Source organism: Jaculus jaculus, chromosome 18 (genome assembly GCF_020740685.1).
Source record: "Jaculus jaculus isolate mJacJac1 chromosome 18, mJacJac1.mat.Y.cur, whole genome shotgun sequence".
NCBI classification, from domain to species: Eukaryota; Metazoa; Chordata; class Mammalia; order Rodentia; family Dipodidae; genus Jaculus; species Jaculus jaculus.
This window is the reverse complement of record NC_059119.1, coordinates 44,886,654-44,907,608: the sequence shown is the minus strand read 5'-3', so window position 1 is coordinate 44,907,608 and position 20,955 is coordinate 44,886,654. Positions and strand designations below refer to the sequence as shown.

General features: G+C 46.5%; 1 protein-coding gene across 1 annotated transcript in view; it reads left to right on the top strand.

Annotated features, from left to right (window-relative positions):
- The window catches only part of Ppp1r21 (protein phosphatase 1 regulatory subunit 21), an 83,726-nt gene extending 63,412 nt beyond the window's left edge, over positions 1–20,314 (top strand). Inside the window, exons 17-22 of the mRNA XM_004660149.2 lie at positions 4,666–4,908; positions 13,159–13,191; positions 14,810–14,926; positions 17,130–17,228; positions 18,490–18,618; positions 19,645–20,314. Coding sequence (XP_004660206.1) covers positions 4,666–4,908; positions 13,159–13,191; positions 14,810–14,926; positions 17,130–17,228; positions 18,490–18,618; positions 19,645–19,674 — 651 coding nt within the window. The 3' untranslated portion in view covers positions 19,675–20,314. The remainder of the gene's footprint in view (positions 1–4,665; positions 4,909–13,158; positions 13,192–14,809; positions 14,927–17,129; positions 17,229–18,489; positions 18,619–19,644) is intronic.
- Positions 20,315–20,955: the final 641 nt, after the last annotated feature.

Genomic DNA, 20,955 nt, shown 5'->3' with positions numbered 1-20,955 from the left:
CTCTCCGTCCAGCTCTTCAGTTATAATTTCAAATAAAGGCTAATGAGGGTCACTAGAATTGTAACAAACCATAGCTGGAAAAAAAAAAAAAATTAATCAGACCTCTAATTTACACTGTCATCCTGCCTCAGCCTCCTTGAGGCTCCTGAATGCTGGTATTAGAGGCATAAGGCAAGATACCTGTTGTTTTTGTTTTTGTTTTTTAACATAAGGAGAGTAAAGCTCAAATTAGTAAATTTTATGATATCTAGAGAAGCAGGAGGACCGCTTGACCTCAGAGCTGATGTGTCGAGCATTGACCAGTTGTGAGTAAGTAGGACCTGCATTCTTGCCTGTCTAGAGGCCTGCCTTTCCAGCCTCGCAAGGGTGCCCTGAGCCAGCAGGGGGCAGTATAGGATAGCCCCAAGAGGCCAGCTGCTGAGGCCGGGCGGAAAGGCTCCCAAATGCCGGCTTTCTGTTTTCTAGCCTAGCATCTGGTCTAGCTAGTGGGAGCCTTTGTTCTTTGAGCAAGGAGAATTGTAGGCGTGTTAGGCATTTTCACTGAGATCACAGGAGGAAAGTACCACAAACTGCCTTTTGCATGGTATTTACTCCTCTAGGATAGCTGGCTAGACATTTGAACTCACTATAAAGTCACTGTTATTCCTGTGTAACTCTCAAGCTTTTATTTGTGCCGAAAAATTTGTTTTTAAAAACTTTTAAAGTATAACATACTTACAAAAAAGTATGCGAGTCACTAATGTATGTCACAGTGAATTTTCATAGATGAACACATTAATGTAACCATGACCTGAATTTTTAAACGGTGTATGTGTGTGGGGGGGGTAATTAATTATATAAGGTGTACCTTAGAAGCTGGGTGTGGTGGTGCATGTCTTTAATCCCAGCACTCAGGAGGCAGAGGGAGGAGGATTGTCATGAGTTCAAGGCCACCCTGAGACTACATAGTGAATTCCAGGTCAGCCCGGGCTAGAGCAAGACCCTACCTTGAAAAACTGCATGCAAAAAAAGGTGCGCCTTAAAAATAATACCCAGGGGGCTAGAGAGATGGTTTGGTGGTTAAAGGCACTTGCTTGCAAAGCCTGATGGCCTGGGTTCAATTCCCTAATACCCACATGAAACCAGATGCCCAAAAGTGGCACCTGTCTCAGTGGTTCGTTTGCCAGTAGTAGGAGGCCCTGGTGTGCCCATTCTCTCTTTCTGTCTCTCTCTGCCTCTTTTTCTCTGAAATAAATGAATGAATAAAGTATTTTCACTCAGGAGGCAGAGGTAGGAGGATTACTATGAGTTCGAGGCCACCCTGAGACTACATAGTGAATTCCAGGTCAGCCTGGGCTAGAGTGAGACCCTACCTTGAAAAACCAAAAAAAAAGAAAAAAAAGAAAAAAATGAATAAAGTATTTAAAAAACAAAACAGAAAAGGCCAAGTGGGGCATGGTGGTACGTGCCTTCAAGCCCAGCTCTTGGGAAGCAGAGGTAGGTGGGTCCCTGAGTTCAAGACCAGCCTGGGACCACAGAGTGAGTTCCAGGTCAGCCTGGACTAGAGTGAGACCCTACCTCAAAAAAATAAAACAGAACAAAACAAAAAAAAATAATTCCCACGGTTTCAGAAGTTTACCTCATGCCCCCTTTCTAGTTCCTGTCCCCCCAAAGATGGCTTTATTCTGCACTCTGAGTCCATAGATGGGGTTTGCTGCCAAATATGGAACTTTAATTAAACGAAATTACGCTGAACATGCTCTTCAGGTCTGACTTCTCTCATTCATCACTATGTAACGAAAGCTCATATAGTTCCATTAAACATGCCGCCTTTGGTTTTTGTTGTGTGTGGTGTGAATCTTAGTAAAGCAGCTGGTTTAAATTGTTTCTTTAATAATTAGTGACATTGAACACCTTTTTATGTTTACAGTCTTCCAGTGCCTGTTCACTCCTTTTACCGTTGGTGTTATGTCTGCCTGTTTCTCTACTTTGTAGTCTTTTTCTTACTGAATTACAAGCTTCTGTTTGGAGTGGTTACACAATATAATCTTTATAACATTTCCTTCCATATATGTATACAGTCTATTTTGATCAGATTCACCCCCATCACCATATCTCCCTCCCCACGCTTGCTTACTTCTTTTCAACCAGTCAGCCTTCTACTTTGAAAACTGTTCTTCATTTTCTCTTTTGATTTCTCTTAGTGACTGTGTCAGGCTTCTATAGAGGAACAGGGCTAATAAATTGAATACGTGTTATGAAGAGGATTGGCTAGATTGGCTTATGCAATGCAGGCTGCGCAGTCCAACAATGGCTGTCTGCGGGCTAGAGAGAGAGAGAAAACCTGGTAGCTAGCCGCTCAGTCCCTGAGCCTGGGCGCTGCAGCAGACCCAGTCTGGCTCCGAAGACCTGCAGCGTTCCTGGAGAGGCAGTGGTCTTCAGTCCACCGTGGAAAGCTGCAGAAGCTGGGTTCTCATGTCAAAGAAGGAGATACCCACAGAGTAGATGCACTCACCAGCAAGAAGAAAGGGCAGCCAGGCCAGACACTGGACCCTCCGGATATATTGCTGCTTCCAAGAGGGCTGCCTGCCCCGCCTGGAAAAGGTTTTCTTCCCTCTCTTCATCCTTCCTGTAAAAGCCTCACAGACCTGCCTAAGAGGCTTGTTTCTTACTTGATTCCAATTCTGGCTAAGTTGATAATAGAACTATCGTGGTCTGGAGAGATGGCTCAGTGGCTGAGGCACTTGCGTGCACAGCCTAACAACCCGAGTTCAATTCCCCAGTACCCATGTAAGCCAGATGCACAAAGTGGCGCATGCATCTGGAGTTCATTTGCAGCAACTAGAGGCCCCAGTATACTCATTATTTCTTTCTCTGCACTGGGTATAATGGCACAGCTTTAATCCCAGCACTCGGGAGGCTGAGGTAGGAGGATCACTGTGAGTTCAAGGCCATTCTGAGACCACATAGTGAATTCCAGGTCAGTCTGGGCTAGAGTGAGACCCTACTTCCAAATAAATAAATAAATAACCATTGCAGTGGCCCAGTAAGTTCAGTTAGGCTTGCTTACAAGTGCCTGAGCGACTTTGATCAGAGATGCTCATAGGTCCTTAGGGGAGGGTGTCCCTAGCAACTGTCAACTCCCTAGGTCTTCAGGGAGGGGGTAGGACCTCCGTCTTCCCTCCCAGCTCCATGACAGAATGCCAAGGGTCCTCCTGCTGCGCAGGTCCTGTGTGCTGAGAGTTCGCGCGTGCAGGAGCCATGGCGTGCCTGGAAGATAGCAAGCACCGCACCCCTCTCCTTCCCCACCTCCCCGCACTCACCTTCTTCCTCAGAGTTCTCTGGGCCGCTGCAGAGGTGATGAGGTGTCACATGGGGCGGGCAGTGTCCAGTCACTTATTCTCAGCTGCCTGCAGTCGCCGTCGCCCCCCCCCCCCCCGCAGCAGGAAGCAGCTGTGGCCCAGGCTGTCAATGCCGACGGAGCGTGAGCATCAGTATTTAGAGGACAAGGGGACACGCACATCATTCTCATTTGGCAAAATGAAACCTGTCGCCTCCCAACTAGGGCCTCTGACCACCCCAGCCATGGACTTCTGGTCAGTTTTGCAGTGCCAGCTGAGAAGTCTGAAATTGCTGACCTTTATTGCCAAAACAGGATGCCACTATTGCACCTGTGGGCACATCTTGCCCGGCTGATGGGTTAGCGTACCATGCAAGGCCCACGGCCGGGTACTGGTGGTGATGGCAGTTCCCTGGCTGCCTGCATAGCACCTCTGGGCGCCGTGAAAGCCTGCCAGTAGAAAGGAAGCCTTGAGTGCCGTTCATCTTGATTTCTCCGTGTCCTGCAGCCAGAGCATGTAGGGTCTGGTTCTGAGGGGCAGCAGCAGTGGCCGCTAGCCTGTAATGTTGGGGGGCCTCGAAAGCTCCCCCTCTGAGAGTTCTTTTATGTGTTCTCGCCATTACAGAAAACACGTTCAGTGATAAGAATTCTTCACATGTTCTAGGTATTACATCTCTGTTGGATGCCTTTCAGATTCCTTTTCTACTCTAGCTTTACTTCCTACCCTCTTCATGAAGTCCCTTTTAAAAATATTCTATTTATTTGAGGGCTGGAGGGATGGCTTAGCAGTTGAGGCATTTGCCTGCAAAGCCAAAGGACCCAGGTTCGATTCCCCAGGACCCACGTTAGCCAGATGCACAAGCTAATGCATGCATCTGGAGTTCATTTGCAGTAGCTGGAGGTCCTGGTGTGCCCATTCTCTCTCTGTCTTTCTCTTTCTCTCCCCCCCTTTCTCTTTGTCAAATAAATAAATAAAAATAAATATTTATTTGAGAGAGAGAGTGAACTCCAGATGCATATGCCACCTTGTGCATCTGGCTTAAATGGGTACTAGGGAATTGAACTTGGGTTCTTTGGCTTTGCAGGCAAGTGTCTTAACCACTAAGACCTCTCTCCAGCCCTCATGATGTCTTCATGAATAGAGATTTAAAAATTTTACTTTAGCTTGGTTTCTGAACTTTCAGTCATGCTTTTACTATCCAGTGTAGTACCCTCGATTCTTGGGTTAGGTTTGTCTGTTTTTATCTTTTTGAGGTAGTTTTGATTTGCATTCTGTAAAGCATCTCTCCCTACTAAGTTTGTCTCCACCATTCTCTAAGGTACAAAATTCTTTGTTACTTTTTAAGGTTCAGCAGAGTTTGGAAAAGATCTCTAAGCTGGAGCAGGAAAAAGAACACTGGATGCTGGAAGCCCAACTGGCCAGAATCAAGCTGGAGAAAGAAAACCAGAGGCTGGCCGAGAGGCTGAAAGGGACAGGCAGCGGACAGTCTGCTGGGCCGGCCCAGGAAAACGCTGTGGTGCCCGCCACTCCCGTCCAAGAAGAAGGGGCAGCGAAGGCCCTGTCAGAGCCACTTCCGGGCACCAGTCCTGTGAGTGTCCCTGTGGTTGATGTACCTGCAGGTTTCTTTCATTTATTTATTTATTCACTGGTTTTTCGAGGTAGGGTCTCACCCAGGCTGACCTGGAATTCACTATGGAGTCTCAGGGTGGCCTCGAACTCACGGCGATCCTCCTACCTCTGCCTCCCGAGTGCTGGGATTAAAGGCGTGCGCCACCACGCCCAGCAGTTCTCATATTCTAATGCCAGTCGGGAGGATCTAACCTAGGGTTCTTGGTCCATTCCTGCTCCTACAGCAAAAGATCTCATAAATAATAGGAATTGATTCCTCACGGGTCCAGTGGCTGGGAAATCCGAGATCAAAGGGTGTGGTGAGGTTGCTGCTTGGTTCATGGATGTGTGTCTGTCCTTACCCTGTGTCTGTCACACAGGAGCGAATGGGTTCACTTGTACTAGTCCAGCAGGGCACCTCCCAAGGGGCCCTTCCTCTTAGTGCCATCACCTGGGGTTTACGATTTGAACAGGTTCATTGTGGGGAGACACAAACATTTAGACCATCGCAACCCCATATATATTACAAGTCATTTAGAATAAGATCCATGTGCTGTAATAAAAGTAGGATATCTTTGTCAAAAAGTTAACTTTGGGCTGGAGAGGTGGCTTAGCGGTTAAGGCACTTGCCTGCAAAGTCTAAGGACCCATGTTCAACTCTCCAGATCCCACATAAGCCAAATGTGCAAGGTGATGCAAGTGTGTAAGGTTACACATGTATACAGGGTAGCGCATATGTCTGGAGTTAAATTGCAATGACTAGAAGCCCTGGCATGCCAATTCACTCTCTCTTGCTCTCACTTTCTCCCTCTCGCATAAAAAATAAGTTACCTTTATGCACCTGGGGAGATGGCTTGATAGTTAAAGGCACTTGTTAGTATAGTCTGCCAGCCCAGGTTCCGTTCCCTAACCACTCACATAAAGCCAGATACAGTCATTCATTTGCAGCGGCAAGAGACCTGGCGTGTGCACAAACACACATGTGCAAGTTATTTTATTTTATTTTTTTGCTGGGTGTGGTGGTGTAGTAGACAGCTTCAGGTTCACTGAGATGAACTTCCAGGCCAGGCACAGTTATGGAAGAAGGGATTTATTGAAGCTTACAGATCCAGGGGAAGTTCCTTAATGGCAGAAGAAGCTGGCCTGCCTTCACAGCTCCAAGGAGAGAGAGAAAAAGCCACACCACACAGTACACTTCAGGAATTCCAGCTAGGCACATATCTTTTGATTCCCCAGGACCCATGTAAGCCAGATGCACAAGGGGGCACATGCATCTGGAGTTCATTTGCAGGGGCTGGAAGCCCTGGCATACCCATTCTCTCTCTATATATCTGCCTCTTTCTCTCACTGTCACTCTTAAATAAATAAATAAATTTAAAAATTTAAACAAGTAACTTCATTGCACAGGGTTCAGTGAAAAGGAGGTAGAGGAAGTCATGAGGTAGATTATGCTCAAAATACATATGTGTATGTATGAAATACATAGTATAAATGTATACTTATGAAAGATTTTACATGTATGTATAAAAATTATTATTATTATTAAATTATAAATCAATAAATTTTAAAAAATAGTGACTTCAGCCAGGCCTGGCAGCTCACACTCACAATCGCAGCACTCAGGAAGGCTGAGCTAGGTCGGTGGATTATCATGAGGTGAGTTGGAGGCCAGCCTGGGCTATAGTGAGACCCTGCCTCAAAAGCAGACGAACAAACAAACAAACGTACTTCATTAAATTATCTGGGATTTTATGTCATTTCTGCATTTTATGTGATTTCAGCTCTGTTCCTAGAAAAGAGGCAAAAAGTGAAATTCAAGATAATTCTGTTTCTCCATAAACACTCCCATAGAGCCATAGTCATGCTCTATGGGATTGTGGGGGCTGGGAGATTATAGGCACTGTCCTGTCTATTTTTCTTTGTGGTTTTTTAAAAAAAAATATATAACTATTCTACTTGCAGTCTTCATGCATGTGCATATGGATCTTGATCATAATCTCCTCCCCTTCCCTTCTTTTGTCCCCACTTCCCTTGTTCTCCTTCCATTTACTCCCTTCTTTTCACTTAGTCCCTTTCTAATTTGATGGCTTTTTTTTTTTTTTTTAGTTATTTTTATTTTTTCTGTCCTCCTCCATTATCCACGACACATTACCGAGGGGCCCGGTATTACGCCAGTCTTGTGCAGTTAACCACAGCCTCGGTGAGGTCAGGAATGCACTGTCTACGTCCTGTGTGGAAGACCGCGTTCCACAGCACTCCTCCCCATCCTCTGCCTTGGACTTTCCTTCCGCCTCCTCTTCAGCGTTCTCTGAGCCTTGAAAGGTGTGTTCAAGACGTCTCCTTTAGTGCTGAGCACTCATCGCTTCTTCTTAGCACTTTGATGACTTGTGAGCCTCCCCAATAGTCACCACCAAAAAGAAGCTTCCCCCAGGCTGAAGAGATGGCTTAGCAGTTAAGGTGTGTGCCTGCCAAGCCTAAGTACCCAGGTTCGATTCTCCAGGCCCCACTTAAGCCAGATGCAGAAGGTGGTGCATGTGTCTGGAGTTTGCTTGCAGTGGCTAGAGACCTTAGCACACCCGTTCTCTTTCTCTCCATTCTCTCTCTCTGTCTGTCTCAAATAAAAATAAAGAAAACATAAAAAAAGAAAAAGAAAAAAATAAAAGCTTCTCTGACCAAAGGTGAAAGTAGCGCTAATCTATGGCTATAAACATATTTAGAGGGAAACAACAGACACAACTTACCCAGTTAGCCAAACAGTCATAATAGTTTCCCCACTAAGGCCAGTGACATTCCCAGCCATACACTTTGATTGGGTTTTTAATTCCAGGCATGAATTTTTTCCCATGGAATGGGCCTCAGATCTAATAAGAGAGAGCAGTTGGTTACCTTCATAACAGGCTTGTCATTATTGCAGCAGAGGACACTTCTTGCCTGACTGGTCAGTTCCATTTTATTGTTGAGTGAGCTGAAGGGTAAGGAGAAGCACTTCCAGCCAGGCATGGCGGCCCACACCTTCAATCCCAGCACTCGGGAGGCAAAGGTAGGAGGACCACCATACCTTTGAGGCTGCCCTGAGACTATATAGGGAATTCCAGGTCAGCTAGTGTGAGACCCTACCTCAAAAAACAAAAAAAAAACCAAACCCAAAGAGCTGGGCATGTTGGTGCATGCCTTGAATCCCAGCACTCGGGAGGCAGAGGTAGGTGGATTGTCATGAATTCAAGGCCACCCTGGAACTACGTAGTGAATTCTAGGTCAGCCTGGGCTAGAGTGAGACTCTACCTTGAAAAACAAAAACAAAAGAGAGAAACACCTCACCTGAGATCACACCCTTGGTAAGTGATGGGAGCGCAGCGTCAGAAAACACAACACTCACATTTATTTGTGTGCTGCTTGCCCTCCTAGGGCTTAGGAATTGGAAGCTGATATATTTGAGTCAGTAATGTCAGCTGTTGAAAGTTGAAGTCTCTCTCTTTCTTAAATCCTTGGAATGGCTAAGTACTCTTTTTTTTAAAAAAAAAAAAATTATTTATTTATTTGAGAGCGACAGACACAGAAAGAAAGAAAGATAGAGGGAGAGAGAGAGAGAATGGGTGCGCCAGGGCTTCCAGCCTCTGCAAACGAACTCCAGACGCGTGCGCCCCCTTGTGCATCTGGCTAACATGGGACCTGGGGAACCGAGCCTCGAACCGGGGTCCTTAGGCTTCACAGGCAAGCGCTTAACCACTACGCCATCTCTCTAGCCCCTAAGTACTCTTTATACCTGTGAGAAAAATTTCCAGGAACATGAGAAACCTCTAGGACCGAACACTCTTGGCCACAGGCAGTGACTTTATATGGTGCAGTTGGAAGTTGCTGTGGACCAGGCTGTGCAGGTAGTCTGTGTGAATGCCGCTTTCTTTGCCTTCTGCTTCACCTCTGTCCCCTGTCTCTTAAGGGTCTCTTTCCTCAACTCACCTTGCCCAGTGCCATCAGTGCGCTTTTCCTGAGTCTAATAGGATTAGGGCACCCTCTTGCTTCCCGAATTTTGAAGGTTTCCTGTTACCTGTAGAATATCATCCACTCATGTTGCATCCAAGATTCTTGGCTATCTAGTTCAAAACGGTCTTTTTAGCCATATCTTGATTTCCTTTGTACAAATTCAGAGTGAATTCTCTGCTAATGTTCTTTTCATTTTTGCCTCCCTGTCTCCGTTCATGCTATTCTTTTGTCTGGGTGTCTGTTTAGTCATAATTCCTATCTCCTCTATCCTTGGTCTTCTTTCATGTGACTCCCTGTCCCTTATTTAAAGTGCAGTTGACGGGGCTGGAGAGATGGCTTAGCGGTTGAGGCGTTTGTCTGCAAAGCCAAAGGACCCCGGTTCAGTTTTCCAGGACCCACATAAGCCAAGTGCACGAGGTGGTGCATACATCTGGAGTTCATTTGCAGTGGCTGGAGGCCCTGGCACGCCCATTCTGTCTGTCTGTCTGCCTCTCTCTCTCTGAAAAACAAAATATTTTTTAAAAAGTAAAAGTGCAGTTGAGAAGTAGCTTTTCCCACGAGCTGCCGTTTCAGGCGTTGCTGATGGTCCGAGTCAGAGAACAGGCCTGGGGCCTGTTCTTGTTTGTCACACGCTAGTGCAGGGGGCTGAGATGGTGTCCTGTCCGGAGAATGAGCTTTGCTGCCTGTCCGCGTAGAGTGCTGTGGGACCGCAAAGAAGTCCTGCTGGGACAGCGGAGGACGCCATGGAAGAGGTGACACGAATGGGATTCACAGTCAATGTGGAGTCCAGGGCTGGACAAGAGCACTTCAGACTGAGCAGTCTCCGTGTCAACCTTCCCTCCTGCCCATGGTGGGGTCCTCCCAAAAGGGCTGCCCCGCCCTGCACGCAGGAGATGACGGGAACAGCGGGGGCGTTCTGCGCCCTCTTTATCTTCCCCCACCCCTAAGTGAGCTAAGTGTGTGATAGTGTGTGTTTGCACGTGTATGAGCTTTCTGTGTCTTGAGTGATGGGAGTAAATCCTGTCCAAAGTTAATTGAAAACTCATCCTTTAAACCACCAGGAGGTTCCTTTGGCTTAAGCGCTTTAAGGCTGATAACAGAATAGCAGACAGGAGCTTGTCATTCAAACCCTACAGCATTTCAAGGGCCAAATGTTAATTGTTTTCATTAAAATACCTAGTACTGTAATTTGAACATGCAGCCAGAGGCTTTTTTATTATTAAAAAAAAAAATGACAGCAGTAATCTCAAGAAAGAAAAAAAACAGAATTATACAAATATGCATGTTTGGTTGGAATTAATGACACTTCGTAGATTAATAGAACTTTTAAATACATACATTAGATATAAAAATAATACCTGTACAGCTCAGATAGCTAACAATTACCGAAGAGTTAAAGGGTGAAAAAATATGACAGTATCCCAAATAACTAGTCCCTGCTGTTAACATTTTTCCTACAAAATCTCATATCAGGGGCTGGAGAGATGGCTTAGCAGTTAAGTGCTCGCCTGTGAAGCCTAAGGACCCCGGTTCGAGGCTCAGTTCCCCAGGTCCCACGTTAGCCAGATGCACAAGGAGGCGCACGCGTCTGGAGTTCGTTTGCAGAGGCTTGAAGCCCTGGCTCGCCCATTCTCCCTCTCTCCCTCTATCTGTCTTTCTCTCTGTGTCTGTCGCTCTCAAATAAATAAATAAAAAATGAACAAAAAAAAAATTTTTTTAAATCTCATGTCAGGTTGACATTATACCATATAAAATTTTAAGTCTTTAAGCATAAAATTAATATGTTATCAGAAACTGCATAAACTTCATTATTGAGTCTGTCGTATTCCACGTGCAGCACACCTTCACTTACCTCTGAGTGGACACTGACTGTGCTCTTACTGTGTGGAGTAGCATCTCGTGTTTATGTACGACCCCTTCTGCATATGAGATGATTTCCTTGGGAGATAGTCTTAGCTTAGGGTTAGAGTTAACTGGGTCCGAAGGCTCAAATATTTCCAGTTCCTTGCCCGCATTGCCAAATCATGTTCTGAAAGAGCTCTCTGTTGGTTTATACTCTTAATAACGGGATATGAGAAAATGTTGAAAAAAATGTATGTTAAAACATCTTCCATTTATCTAATACCACTCCTTTGAAGGACTTCTTTGTGCTATACCAAACTTTCAAGCCATAACCCAGAGGTAAGGCGTGAGAGTAGAAAGGAGGGATAGATGCATTTTTGCATTTTACTTCGTGAAATGCAGTCATGCTTGAGCATATAAATTAAATGGTTGGTGCTTATTATATTATTAAGCAGTTAACTAAAAGAGAGCCCAAGATTGCTATTCTTAACTCCATTCAGTAGCAACTTGTGGCTTTTCCATAAAAGTCTTACAAGAGACTCTTTCAGGTAGGTGGACATACCTTTGGCTCTTACACACAGAGCACCCCACCCTAGTCCAAATAACAATACCTTTGAAAGCTGGGTGGAGACCAGAAGGCAGAATTGCCAGGGCTGTGTAGCGAGTTCAAGGCCACCCTGGGCTTCAGAATGAGACCCTGTCTCCAAGAACCAAACATGCGGAAGAGAGATTCTCTTGAGGGTGTTTCTCAGAACATGTGAAAACTGTCTTTTGGGTGTTGCCTCTGAGGCGCAGAATCCATTGACAGGGTGTTTCTAGCAGTTTTCTTCGGCCGTTATGCTGGCCCGTCTGCCTGGCAGCTTGACAGAGAGCTCAGTTCAGTCATTGATTTGTTTTTGAAATCTTTTTATTTATTTTTTCTTTTTCTTACCAGACGATGGTAGCAGTGGGGATTGAACTTACAGATTTGTGCATGCCGGGCAAGCTCGAACCTCGCCCTTCGCCTTGGAAATCCATAAAAGCAAGCTTTAAAAAAATCTAGTTTTAGCCGGCTGTGCTGGCGCACGTCTTTAACCCCAGCACTGGGGAGGCAGAGGTAGGAGGATCTCCGTGAGTTCGAGGCCACCCTGAGACTCCATAGTGAATTCCAGGTCAGCCTGGGCTAGAGTGAAACCCTACCTCGAAAAACCAAAAAAAAAAAAATCTAGTTTATTTTTATTTTTATTTATTTATTTGAGAGCTACAGACACAGAGAGAAAGACACATAGAGGGAGAGAGAGAGAATGGGCGCGCCAGGGCTTCCAGCCACTGCAAATGAACTCCAGACGCGTGCGCCCCCTTGTGCATCTGGCTAACGTGGGACCTAGGGAACCGAGCCTTGAACCGGGGTCCTTAAGGTTCACAGGCAAGTGCTTAACCGCTAAGCCATCTCTCCAGCCCAAAAATCTAGTTTTAACTCATCACTGAAGTAGACTTAAAACACACCCACCATGGCTCAGGGAGTGCTGCGGAAGAACGGGCAGATTGTTAGAGCCACAAGTTGCGACACTATGCACAGTGGCATTCCCTCTCCCCCACAAATGACTGCTGCCCCCACAATGCATGGCCCACAATCCCCATGGGGATGGCCTGCATCCCCAGTGAGGAGGGCCCTTCAGAAAAGAGGCAGGGAGGGGGGAAAGGATCGTACCAACATGTGTTGTTTACACAGTAAGTATGTTTATAACTAATAAAAATGAATTAAATAAAAGGATGAACACACATTAAAAAAGAAAAAAAATCTAGTTTTACTATAATTTGTTAAAAATTATTATATTATTTGTTCATTTAGATCTGAAATTAATGTTTATTAATGTATTAACATACTGAAGTATCCTTTCTCCTTTTGAGGTTGTTTTTGTTTTGTGTTTTTAGTTTATCGAGGTAGGGTCTCACTCTAGCCCAGGCTGACCTGGCATTCACTACGTAGCCTCAGGGTGGCCTCGAACTCACGGCGATCCTTTTACCTCTGCCTCCCGAGTGCTGGGATTAAAGGCGTGCGCTACCACGCCTGGCTTCGTTGGGTTTTATTGGCACGGAGGATCGCTTTGAGTTCAAGGCCACCCTGATAATACAGAGTGAATGCCAGGTCAGCCTGGGCTAAAGCGAGACCCTATCTCAAAAAACAAAAACAAAATAAAGAAAAAGAAGATAGGACATCAGCATTGTGAGTCTTTGGTGGTGGTCGTCAGTTTCTTCCTCGTGGCAGAGATTGTGCCAGGGCAGTCCAGGAGCCGTCCTACGGACCTGCATTTCCAACGCTCTGCGAAGCGCGCAGCCCAAGCACAGAGAGCACGTCAGGAGTCTAACGACTTGCGTTTGGAGTGTAGCCATTGTGTTCTAAAGACGCTTTTTCCTTCTGTTCCAGATTGGGATTTTAACCAGGACATCTGACAGTGAGGTAATGTGCACCGGTGTCATGCTATCTGTCAGCAAATATTTGTCTGTCTACAAAGTTCAGCAGAAGCGCCCTGTCCAACTGTGTTTTCTGATGATTCTTGCAAATGCGGAGGAAGGATTCTTCCCCTTCTCTCAGTGGATCTATGACGCTTTCCTTCTCATTCTTCTTAAACCGTCATTGACAGAGTAGAGCTTGGTAACTGCCTTGTTTCAGGGGCCCGCTTTTGCAGTTGCACAGGGTGTGGCCCCTGGCTGGCCACTGGTGTGAGGCTGAGGGCCACATCCAGCCTCCAGCGGGCAGCCCAGGAAGCAGTGTGCTCCAGTGAGCGAACCCGCATCTGATTTGGCTTGCACATTTGAATTTTGAAATACCCTAGGACATCCCTTTATAAGTCACCCCTAAAAAAAACCAAAGTAAATCAGCTTATCACTCAGTGTAACAACCTGGTAACAGTTCTAGTCAGTTAGTAAATTCTTTGATTTCCTCATTTATGTGACAGGTAATCTTTATTTTTATTTTATTATGTATAAGAGCATTACAGTTGTCTGAAGATAATTTAGGGGACCAAAAAAAGGTTCAAAATTTAGGGATTGTGAAGGATTGCAAATAACAAAGCCACATGTTTATTGCAGTACTCGTGACGGTGGCCAAGTTAGGGATAGCCCAGGCGTCTGTCAGCAGAGGAATGGATGAGGAAATGGTGGTGTGTAGACATTAAGTAGAATGAAATTTTGTTGTTTGCAGGAAAATGTATGCAATTAGAAATTACCACATTAAGTCAATTAGCATAGGGTCAGAAAGACAAATACTGGATGTTTTCACTCATTTGTGGATCCTAAATTCTATATAGATTTGTAACACGTATTTGTATATGACATGAAAGTAGAAAGTACTGAGGGGAATGAAAGACATTAGCGGGAGGGGGAGGAGAGGGGAGAGAGGGGACGTGGGGCAGGCATGTGATCGAGCTGAATTGTACATACTTGTACCAAAACAATGTCTCTGTTTAGTCCAGTGTTATGTACAATAACTATATGCCAACCAAAACAACTGGGATTCCAAGAAATATCCACATTTTCTCTGCCTTCTTCCAGTCAAAGGCGGACATAGTAGTCCAACAGATGGGGATTTTGAGTCGGGTTTGGGGCTGATAACCAGCTAAGCAGAGCTGGGGATGGCATCATCTAAGCACTTGGGAGGTTCAGGCAGAAGGATTTTGAGTTTGAAGCCAGCTCCAGCTACACAGCAGAAACAAAAACAGAAACAAAAAAAAAATTTAGAGGCCAGATGGAGGGAGCGCGGCCCAGCTCTTCAGAGACGTTCCGAAGACGCAGCCTCTTTTTGCCATCCCAGTACTGCCCAGGCCCAACCCCGCTTAGCTTCCAAGATCAGGCGCAGTGCGCACGTTTAGGGTGGCCTGGCTGGAGGTGACATAGCTTTCTGAGAAGGGCACACGTAATAAAAGAAGCCCGTGATTTCCATTTCCCCGCCACGAAGGGTTGCAAACGGTCATCCCCCATCACAGTCCAAGTGAAGATGTATCAAATGCCATTGTGCTGCTGCTGTTGTCTAGAACGGCATCATCTCACTGGCATTTGTTTACGTGTGCTCTGTCCAGGCTCCAGATGTGGAATCTCGTGAAGACTTAATTAAAAGCCACTACATGGCAAGGATCGTGGAGCTCACGTCTCAGCTGCAGCTGGCTGACAGTAAGTCGGTGCATTTCTATGCCGAGGTGAGTGGGGAGTCGGCTGGGCTGCTGCTTTTCCCTGTCACCGCAGTCAGGTCACTTCCGTTCTGCTGTCCTCTAGAGGAGAGTCGTCTGCATGTGTGTGCCTTGTGTCTCCTTGGTTGTAGTCCGGAGTGACTAGTTGCGCGTCACCCAGAAATCTTCATGGCAATGAACAGAAGACTGATTTATCATTTCACAGTTACCGCAGGACAGCTAGAGGCGTGGAGGCAGCCTTTCCCGTGTTGCGGAGCAGTACCAGTAGAGACTGTGTGGTTTAGAGGTAGATACATTCACAGAGGAAGGAATTTTCTCCCAGGCAAAGCACACCTGATCTTTTTAAACCTGTCCCAATTTCTACAGGATAAGTTAGAGAACGGAAATCACGTAAATAAATGATAGAACGAAAAGTGTCGGGCCAAGTGTAGTGACGCACGCCTTTAAGAATCCCAGCACTCAGGAGGCAGAGGTAGGAGGATCACTGAGTTCAAGGCCAGCCTGAGTGAATTCCAGGCCAGCCTGGGTTTCTAAAGCGAGACCCTACCTTGAAAGACTGAAAAATGTCACCTATTTTGATTTGTAAGATATAAAAAAAATCTTAGCCAGGTATGGTAGTGCACACCTTTAATCCCAGTATTTGGGAGGCAGAGGTAAGAGGATCACCGTGAGTTCAAGGCCACCCTGAGACTCCAGAGTGAATTCCAGGTCAGCCAAGGCTAGAGCGAGACCCTACCTCGGAAAACCGAAACAAACAAATTTAAAAAAACTTAACTTTTTTCACATTTTTTTCTTCTGGCATCCAATAATTCATTTCCATCCTATAATTAAAACTCCACAATGCAGAGTGAGTAGATTAGGCAAGAGTAGAGAGGAGTGAAGGAAGGAAGCGTGGCCCCGAAGGGTAAGAGACCAGTGGTTAGAATGGCTCCACGAAGGCTCGTATCAAAGGTCAGCCGTACATGGCAGCCAGAGGATTTTGCAGCTCAGCTGTCGAAGAGCCCGGCCAGGAAAAGCGAGCTCCCTTCATCGGGACCTGATGTCCCGTGGGGTTCTCTGCAGCCCTACAGCCGTGGAGACGGGGAGGCAGGCAGCCAGTTGCTACAAGAAGGGCTTTGTGTCCTTCCTACTGAAATCACTGGTGTGTCTGGCTCAGTGTGCAAGCAGCCTGTTGCGTGTGTCGCTGCACGGCTTGTGGCCATGTGACAAGAGGGGAGGCTGTACTAGGCCTCTGAGCCTGCAGCAGCAGATAGAAGTGTGCCTTGATCGTTGGGGTCCCCATCTGCTCTCTGGGTTGGGGTCCCAGACTCCATTCTCATCTCCACGGACCTGCGGCTCGTATCTATCTGCCTCCCTCTCGGTGAAGTTCAAGGCCGAGCACAGGATGGTTAACAGGAAATGGTTGATTCGATTGCACAAGGTCTCTTGAGAAATACAATGAGTAACCAGGGAATTCTTAAGGCCGTCTGATTTTTCAAGAGATTTGCCTGTTCTAGTAAATGTCTTCCTTCCGCACAATTTGACTCAAGAATGTTGAGACCGTCCTCCTCTGTAAACAGGAAACGGTGATCCTCCGCCCTGACCCGGGCGGTGCTGGAGTGGGCAGTCTGGGTACCTCCTTGCCAGTCTCGGTGGCTTCTCAGTACTCCAGTGCTCTGTGTAGAACAAGAGTATGAAGTGGCCTTTGTCTTTCTTTCTGTTTCATCAGCTCTGTCTCTGGAGAGAGTGGAACTCTTGAGAGAAAGCAGCCTTGGGTTCAATGTTTTCCCATGTAGAGAGCATAACCTGTGGGGTGGATCATGAAAGTTTCATTATTCCTGTCATGGGGTTTCTAACGAGGGATTTAACACACAAGGATACTGTCTTACGATCTGTGCTTAGAAATAACCACTTTTCTTTCATTCATCACAACTCTAGGTGCATCTTGGGTAGTAACATGTAGAAACATGTAGAAAGTTCTCGTGTTTGGGTAACCACTGGTCACTGGGTTAGAGCTAGGAGAACACGGGCGATCTTGGGCCCTTGGGCTTCACCGTGCTGCCGCGAGCCCCATGCTTCGTGGTGTGGGGCCGGCGGGTGCTCAGCAGTTTTGGAGTCACTGAGTGGATGGGTGGATGGCCTCTGGATTTGGTGATTCTCTTCCACGTGTCCCAGAGTAAATGCTGGCCTGGAAAAGGCTCTGTTTAGCAGTGGAATGTGTTCTGATTTACAGTGCCGAGCGCTCTCTAAACGACTGGCCCTGGCTGAGAAGTCGAAGGAGACGCTGACCGAGGAAGTGAAAGCGGCCAGTCAAAACGTCAGCAGACTGCAGGTGAGCTGAAGCCGGGGGAGCCGCCCGGCGGCCACATCTTCTCTAACCGTGGCGATTTCGATCTCATTCTGCAGCAAGAAGTGGCTGGTCTAGTTTGTTTCTCTGACTTGAACTTAAATTTCAGATTCTTCTCTAGGCAGGTTTTGCTTCAGTCTTGTTCAGCCATGATTCCCTCTTCCCCCGCTTCCCACGGCTGCCTGGGTGCCTGCCCTGCACACGATAGATACTCTGCTCTTTTTCCCGGTTGACAAGACTGGTCTAGACTTAAAGGGGGGGGGGCTGTGAAACACTCCTATTTTGACGTCATCTTTACCTCCGGTTACGAGGGTCTTGTGCAGGTACGCCTAGGCACTGCGAGGTCATGGGCATCCCGCCCATTTTGAGTCTGGAAGAGTACATAGTAAGCAGTCCTACCCTTCCTTTGGCTTGTTTTTGTTTTTCTAGGTAGGGTCTTGCTGTATCCTAAGCTGACCTAAAATTCACTGTGGAGTGTCAGGCCAGGCTTGAACTCACAGCAATCCTCCTTCCTCTGCCTCCCACTGCTGGTATTAAACGTGTGTGCCACCATGCCTGGTACCTTTACCTTTTTTGTTTTTATTTTTCTTTTTTATTTATTTTTTTTTTTTTGAGGTAAGATCTTGCTGTAGCCCAAACTGACCTGGAATTAGTCTCAGGCTGGCCTCTAGAACTCACAGTGATCCTTCTGCCTCAGCCTCCCAAGTGCTGGGATTAAAGGCACGTACCAGCATGTGTGACCACACCCTTACATTTTTATAAGGAAATTGTAAACACATTTTGAATGCTGAAGCACCTTTCCCATTCCTTTTTTTTTTTTAATAAAATTGGCCAGGCCTGGTGGCACACGCCTTTATTTATTTATTTATTTACTTATTTATTTATTTATTTATTTATTTATTTTTATTTGAGAGCGACAGAAAGAGAGCAAGAGAGAGAATGGGCATGCCGGGACTTCCAGCCACTGCAAACGAACTTCAGATGCGTGCGCCCCCTTGTGCATCTGGCTAACGTGGGTCCTGGGGAATTGAGCCTCGAACCGGGGTCCTTAGGCTTCACAGACAAGCGCTTAACCGCTACGCCATCTCTCCAGCCCTCCCATTCCTTTTAACTTTGTCCTGAATCTTTGTGTGCATTAATCAACGAGGCTCTCTTGACACATCGTTTTTGCAGACTTTTGGTCGTAACTGAAGTGAAATGATGTGATTTTCTTCTTTTCTCCCCCCACCCCCCCCCCCCTCTCCAGGACGAGCTGGCCACCACCAAGAGGAGTTACGAGGACCAGCTGAGTATGATGAGCGACCACCTGTGCAGCATGAACGAGACGCTGTCCAAGCAGAGAGAGGAGATTGACACGCTCAAGATGTCCAGCAAGGTAGGTGAGGTGAGGTGCTCGCTCCACAATGCAGTGGCGGCTGCAGTACGTGTCTCACACATTGATGTTACCCATTTCTCGAGCTTTTAAAGGTTATGAGATTTAAAGTACTTAGACACCCTTTCCTTAGTTTCATTGGTCGTGTCCAAAAAGCTGGGTTAGAGACCGTGTCTGCTTCCTATTCTCTCCGCTGCTGTCGTTTAGGAGGGAGGGAGTTGCTATTTGTTAACAAAGATTCCAAGTGACATCAGGGCAACCTTCAGCAAATTTAGTCCCATGACTATCCATCCATATAACCCCCTCACAGGAGTTCCTCTGATTTTGTTTCTCTGCTCGCCGGGGCCAGCGTCAGTAGCTGCTGGCTGGTCTTCCAGCCTCTGGCTCCGGCTCTGAAAGTTGCTCATTTGGAACGACGACAAGCCTACATACACTGATCTTATTTGTAGCTTCAAGAAGTCTTATATTTGTTTGTCTTTAAAGCACAATGAAGGTTTGAGATTCTGAACATCAGATCCTATCTCAAAAAAAGAAAAAAAGGGCTGGAGAGATGGCTTAGTGGTTAAGCACTTGCCTGTAAAGCCTAAGGACCCCAGTTCGAGGCTTGATTCCCCAGGACCCACGTTAGCCAGATGCACAAGGGGGCGCACGTGTCTGGAGTTCGTTTGCAGTGGCTGGAGGCCCTGGCACACCCATTCTCTCTCTCTCTGCCTGTTTCTCTGTCTATCACTCTCAAATAAATAAAAATAAACAAAAAAAAATTTTTTTAATTAAAAAAAAAAGTAGATGGTAGCTTGCTTTTCTTTCTTTATCAACGTCCCTTTGTCCCCAGAGGGAGGGGGTCCGTGGAAGTCAGGAGCAGGGAGAGTCAAAAGTAACGGACAGCTTTGCGATTTTGCTCTCCCTCCGGGAGGCCGGGGTGAGATACATCCAAAGTGAGACATGGCCCGCGACAGCTGGTGTCATGAAACACGCGGACTGTTTTTGTGGAAGCTTGTCTCTCCATCGTGTGTATTTTCCTTTGCGCAGGGAAATTCTAAGAAAAACAAGAATCGATAGTTGACACATAGCCGGTTGGTGACTGACTGTTCCTGCCAGGGCTGCTGCCACCGCCCAGGGCCGCAGGGCTGGTGCCCCACCGCCAGGGCCTGCGGCCGGCCGTCGGGAAGCCGAGGCGGTGTTGGAGACGGGTCTAGCGTTGCAAATGACCTGACGACATTCGAAGTATCTCTTTGTAAACAGTAAGGCGAACACAGAACTTTGATGTTGGCAGTAAATGGAAAACAGTAGACATACCGTGGGTATCGTAGGTTTCCTTATGCTGTTTTTACTGTGCACTTTTTAAAAATTAGGTTTTAATTTCAGTATGTAAGAACAAATATTTTGTATATTTTCCAACTCAATTATATGGTAATCGATTTGGTATCAATGGAATAGATATATGTTTCTGGATAAAATGCTTAAATTGTCAAACTGTCATTACTTCCTGTAACTGTCATTTCTTCCCTGTAATTGGAAGCAGTGTCCAGATTTTTTTTAAACAAGATTCTCCTTCCTTCCCTGCCCCTCTGGAGGGAGCGAGCCTGGCAGACCTTAGCTCGTGTGAGTTTGCTGTCGTGTCTTAAGCTCTACAGTGCCCCTTCTGCGTTAGAATAATAGCTGAAGGAAATTCATGTCAATAAATTCATACCTACGTCAACGTTCAGTCTCTCTATGAAAATGCGGAAAGGAAACCGAAACCTATTCAAGAAGGGCTTTTAGCCGGGAGGATGGCCTTGAACTTGCTGCACCACATGAGCACCTGGGCTGAGATCCACAGACCCCATGTGAAATGCCAGGTGTGGTGAAACGTGCCTGTGGTCCCGGTGCTGGGGAGTTGGAGACAGGAGGATCCCCAGGCTTGCTCACACAACTGAATCAGTGAGTTCCGGGTTCCATGACACACCTTGTCTCACCAGATAATGTGGAGGGCTGGAGATGGCGCAGTGATTAAGGTGCTTGCCTGCAGAGCCCAAGGACCCGGGTTTGATTCCCCAGTACCCACGTCAAGCCGGATGCACAAAGTGGCGCATGCACCTGGAGTTTCTTTGTAGCAGCTGGAGACCCTGGCATGCCCATTCTCCCTCTGCTTGCAAATAAACAAATAATTTAAAAAAGAAGGTGGAGAGCCGGGCGTGGTGGTGCATACCTTTGATCCCAGCACTCGGGAGGCAGAGATAGGAGGAAGATGGCTGTGAGTTCGAGGCTACCCTGAGACCACATAGTGAATTCCAGGTCAGCCTGGGCTAGAGTGAGACCCTACCTCGAAAAACCAAAAGTAAATAAATAAATAAGGTGGAG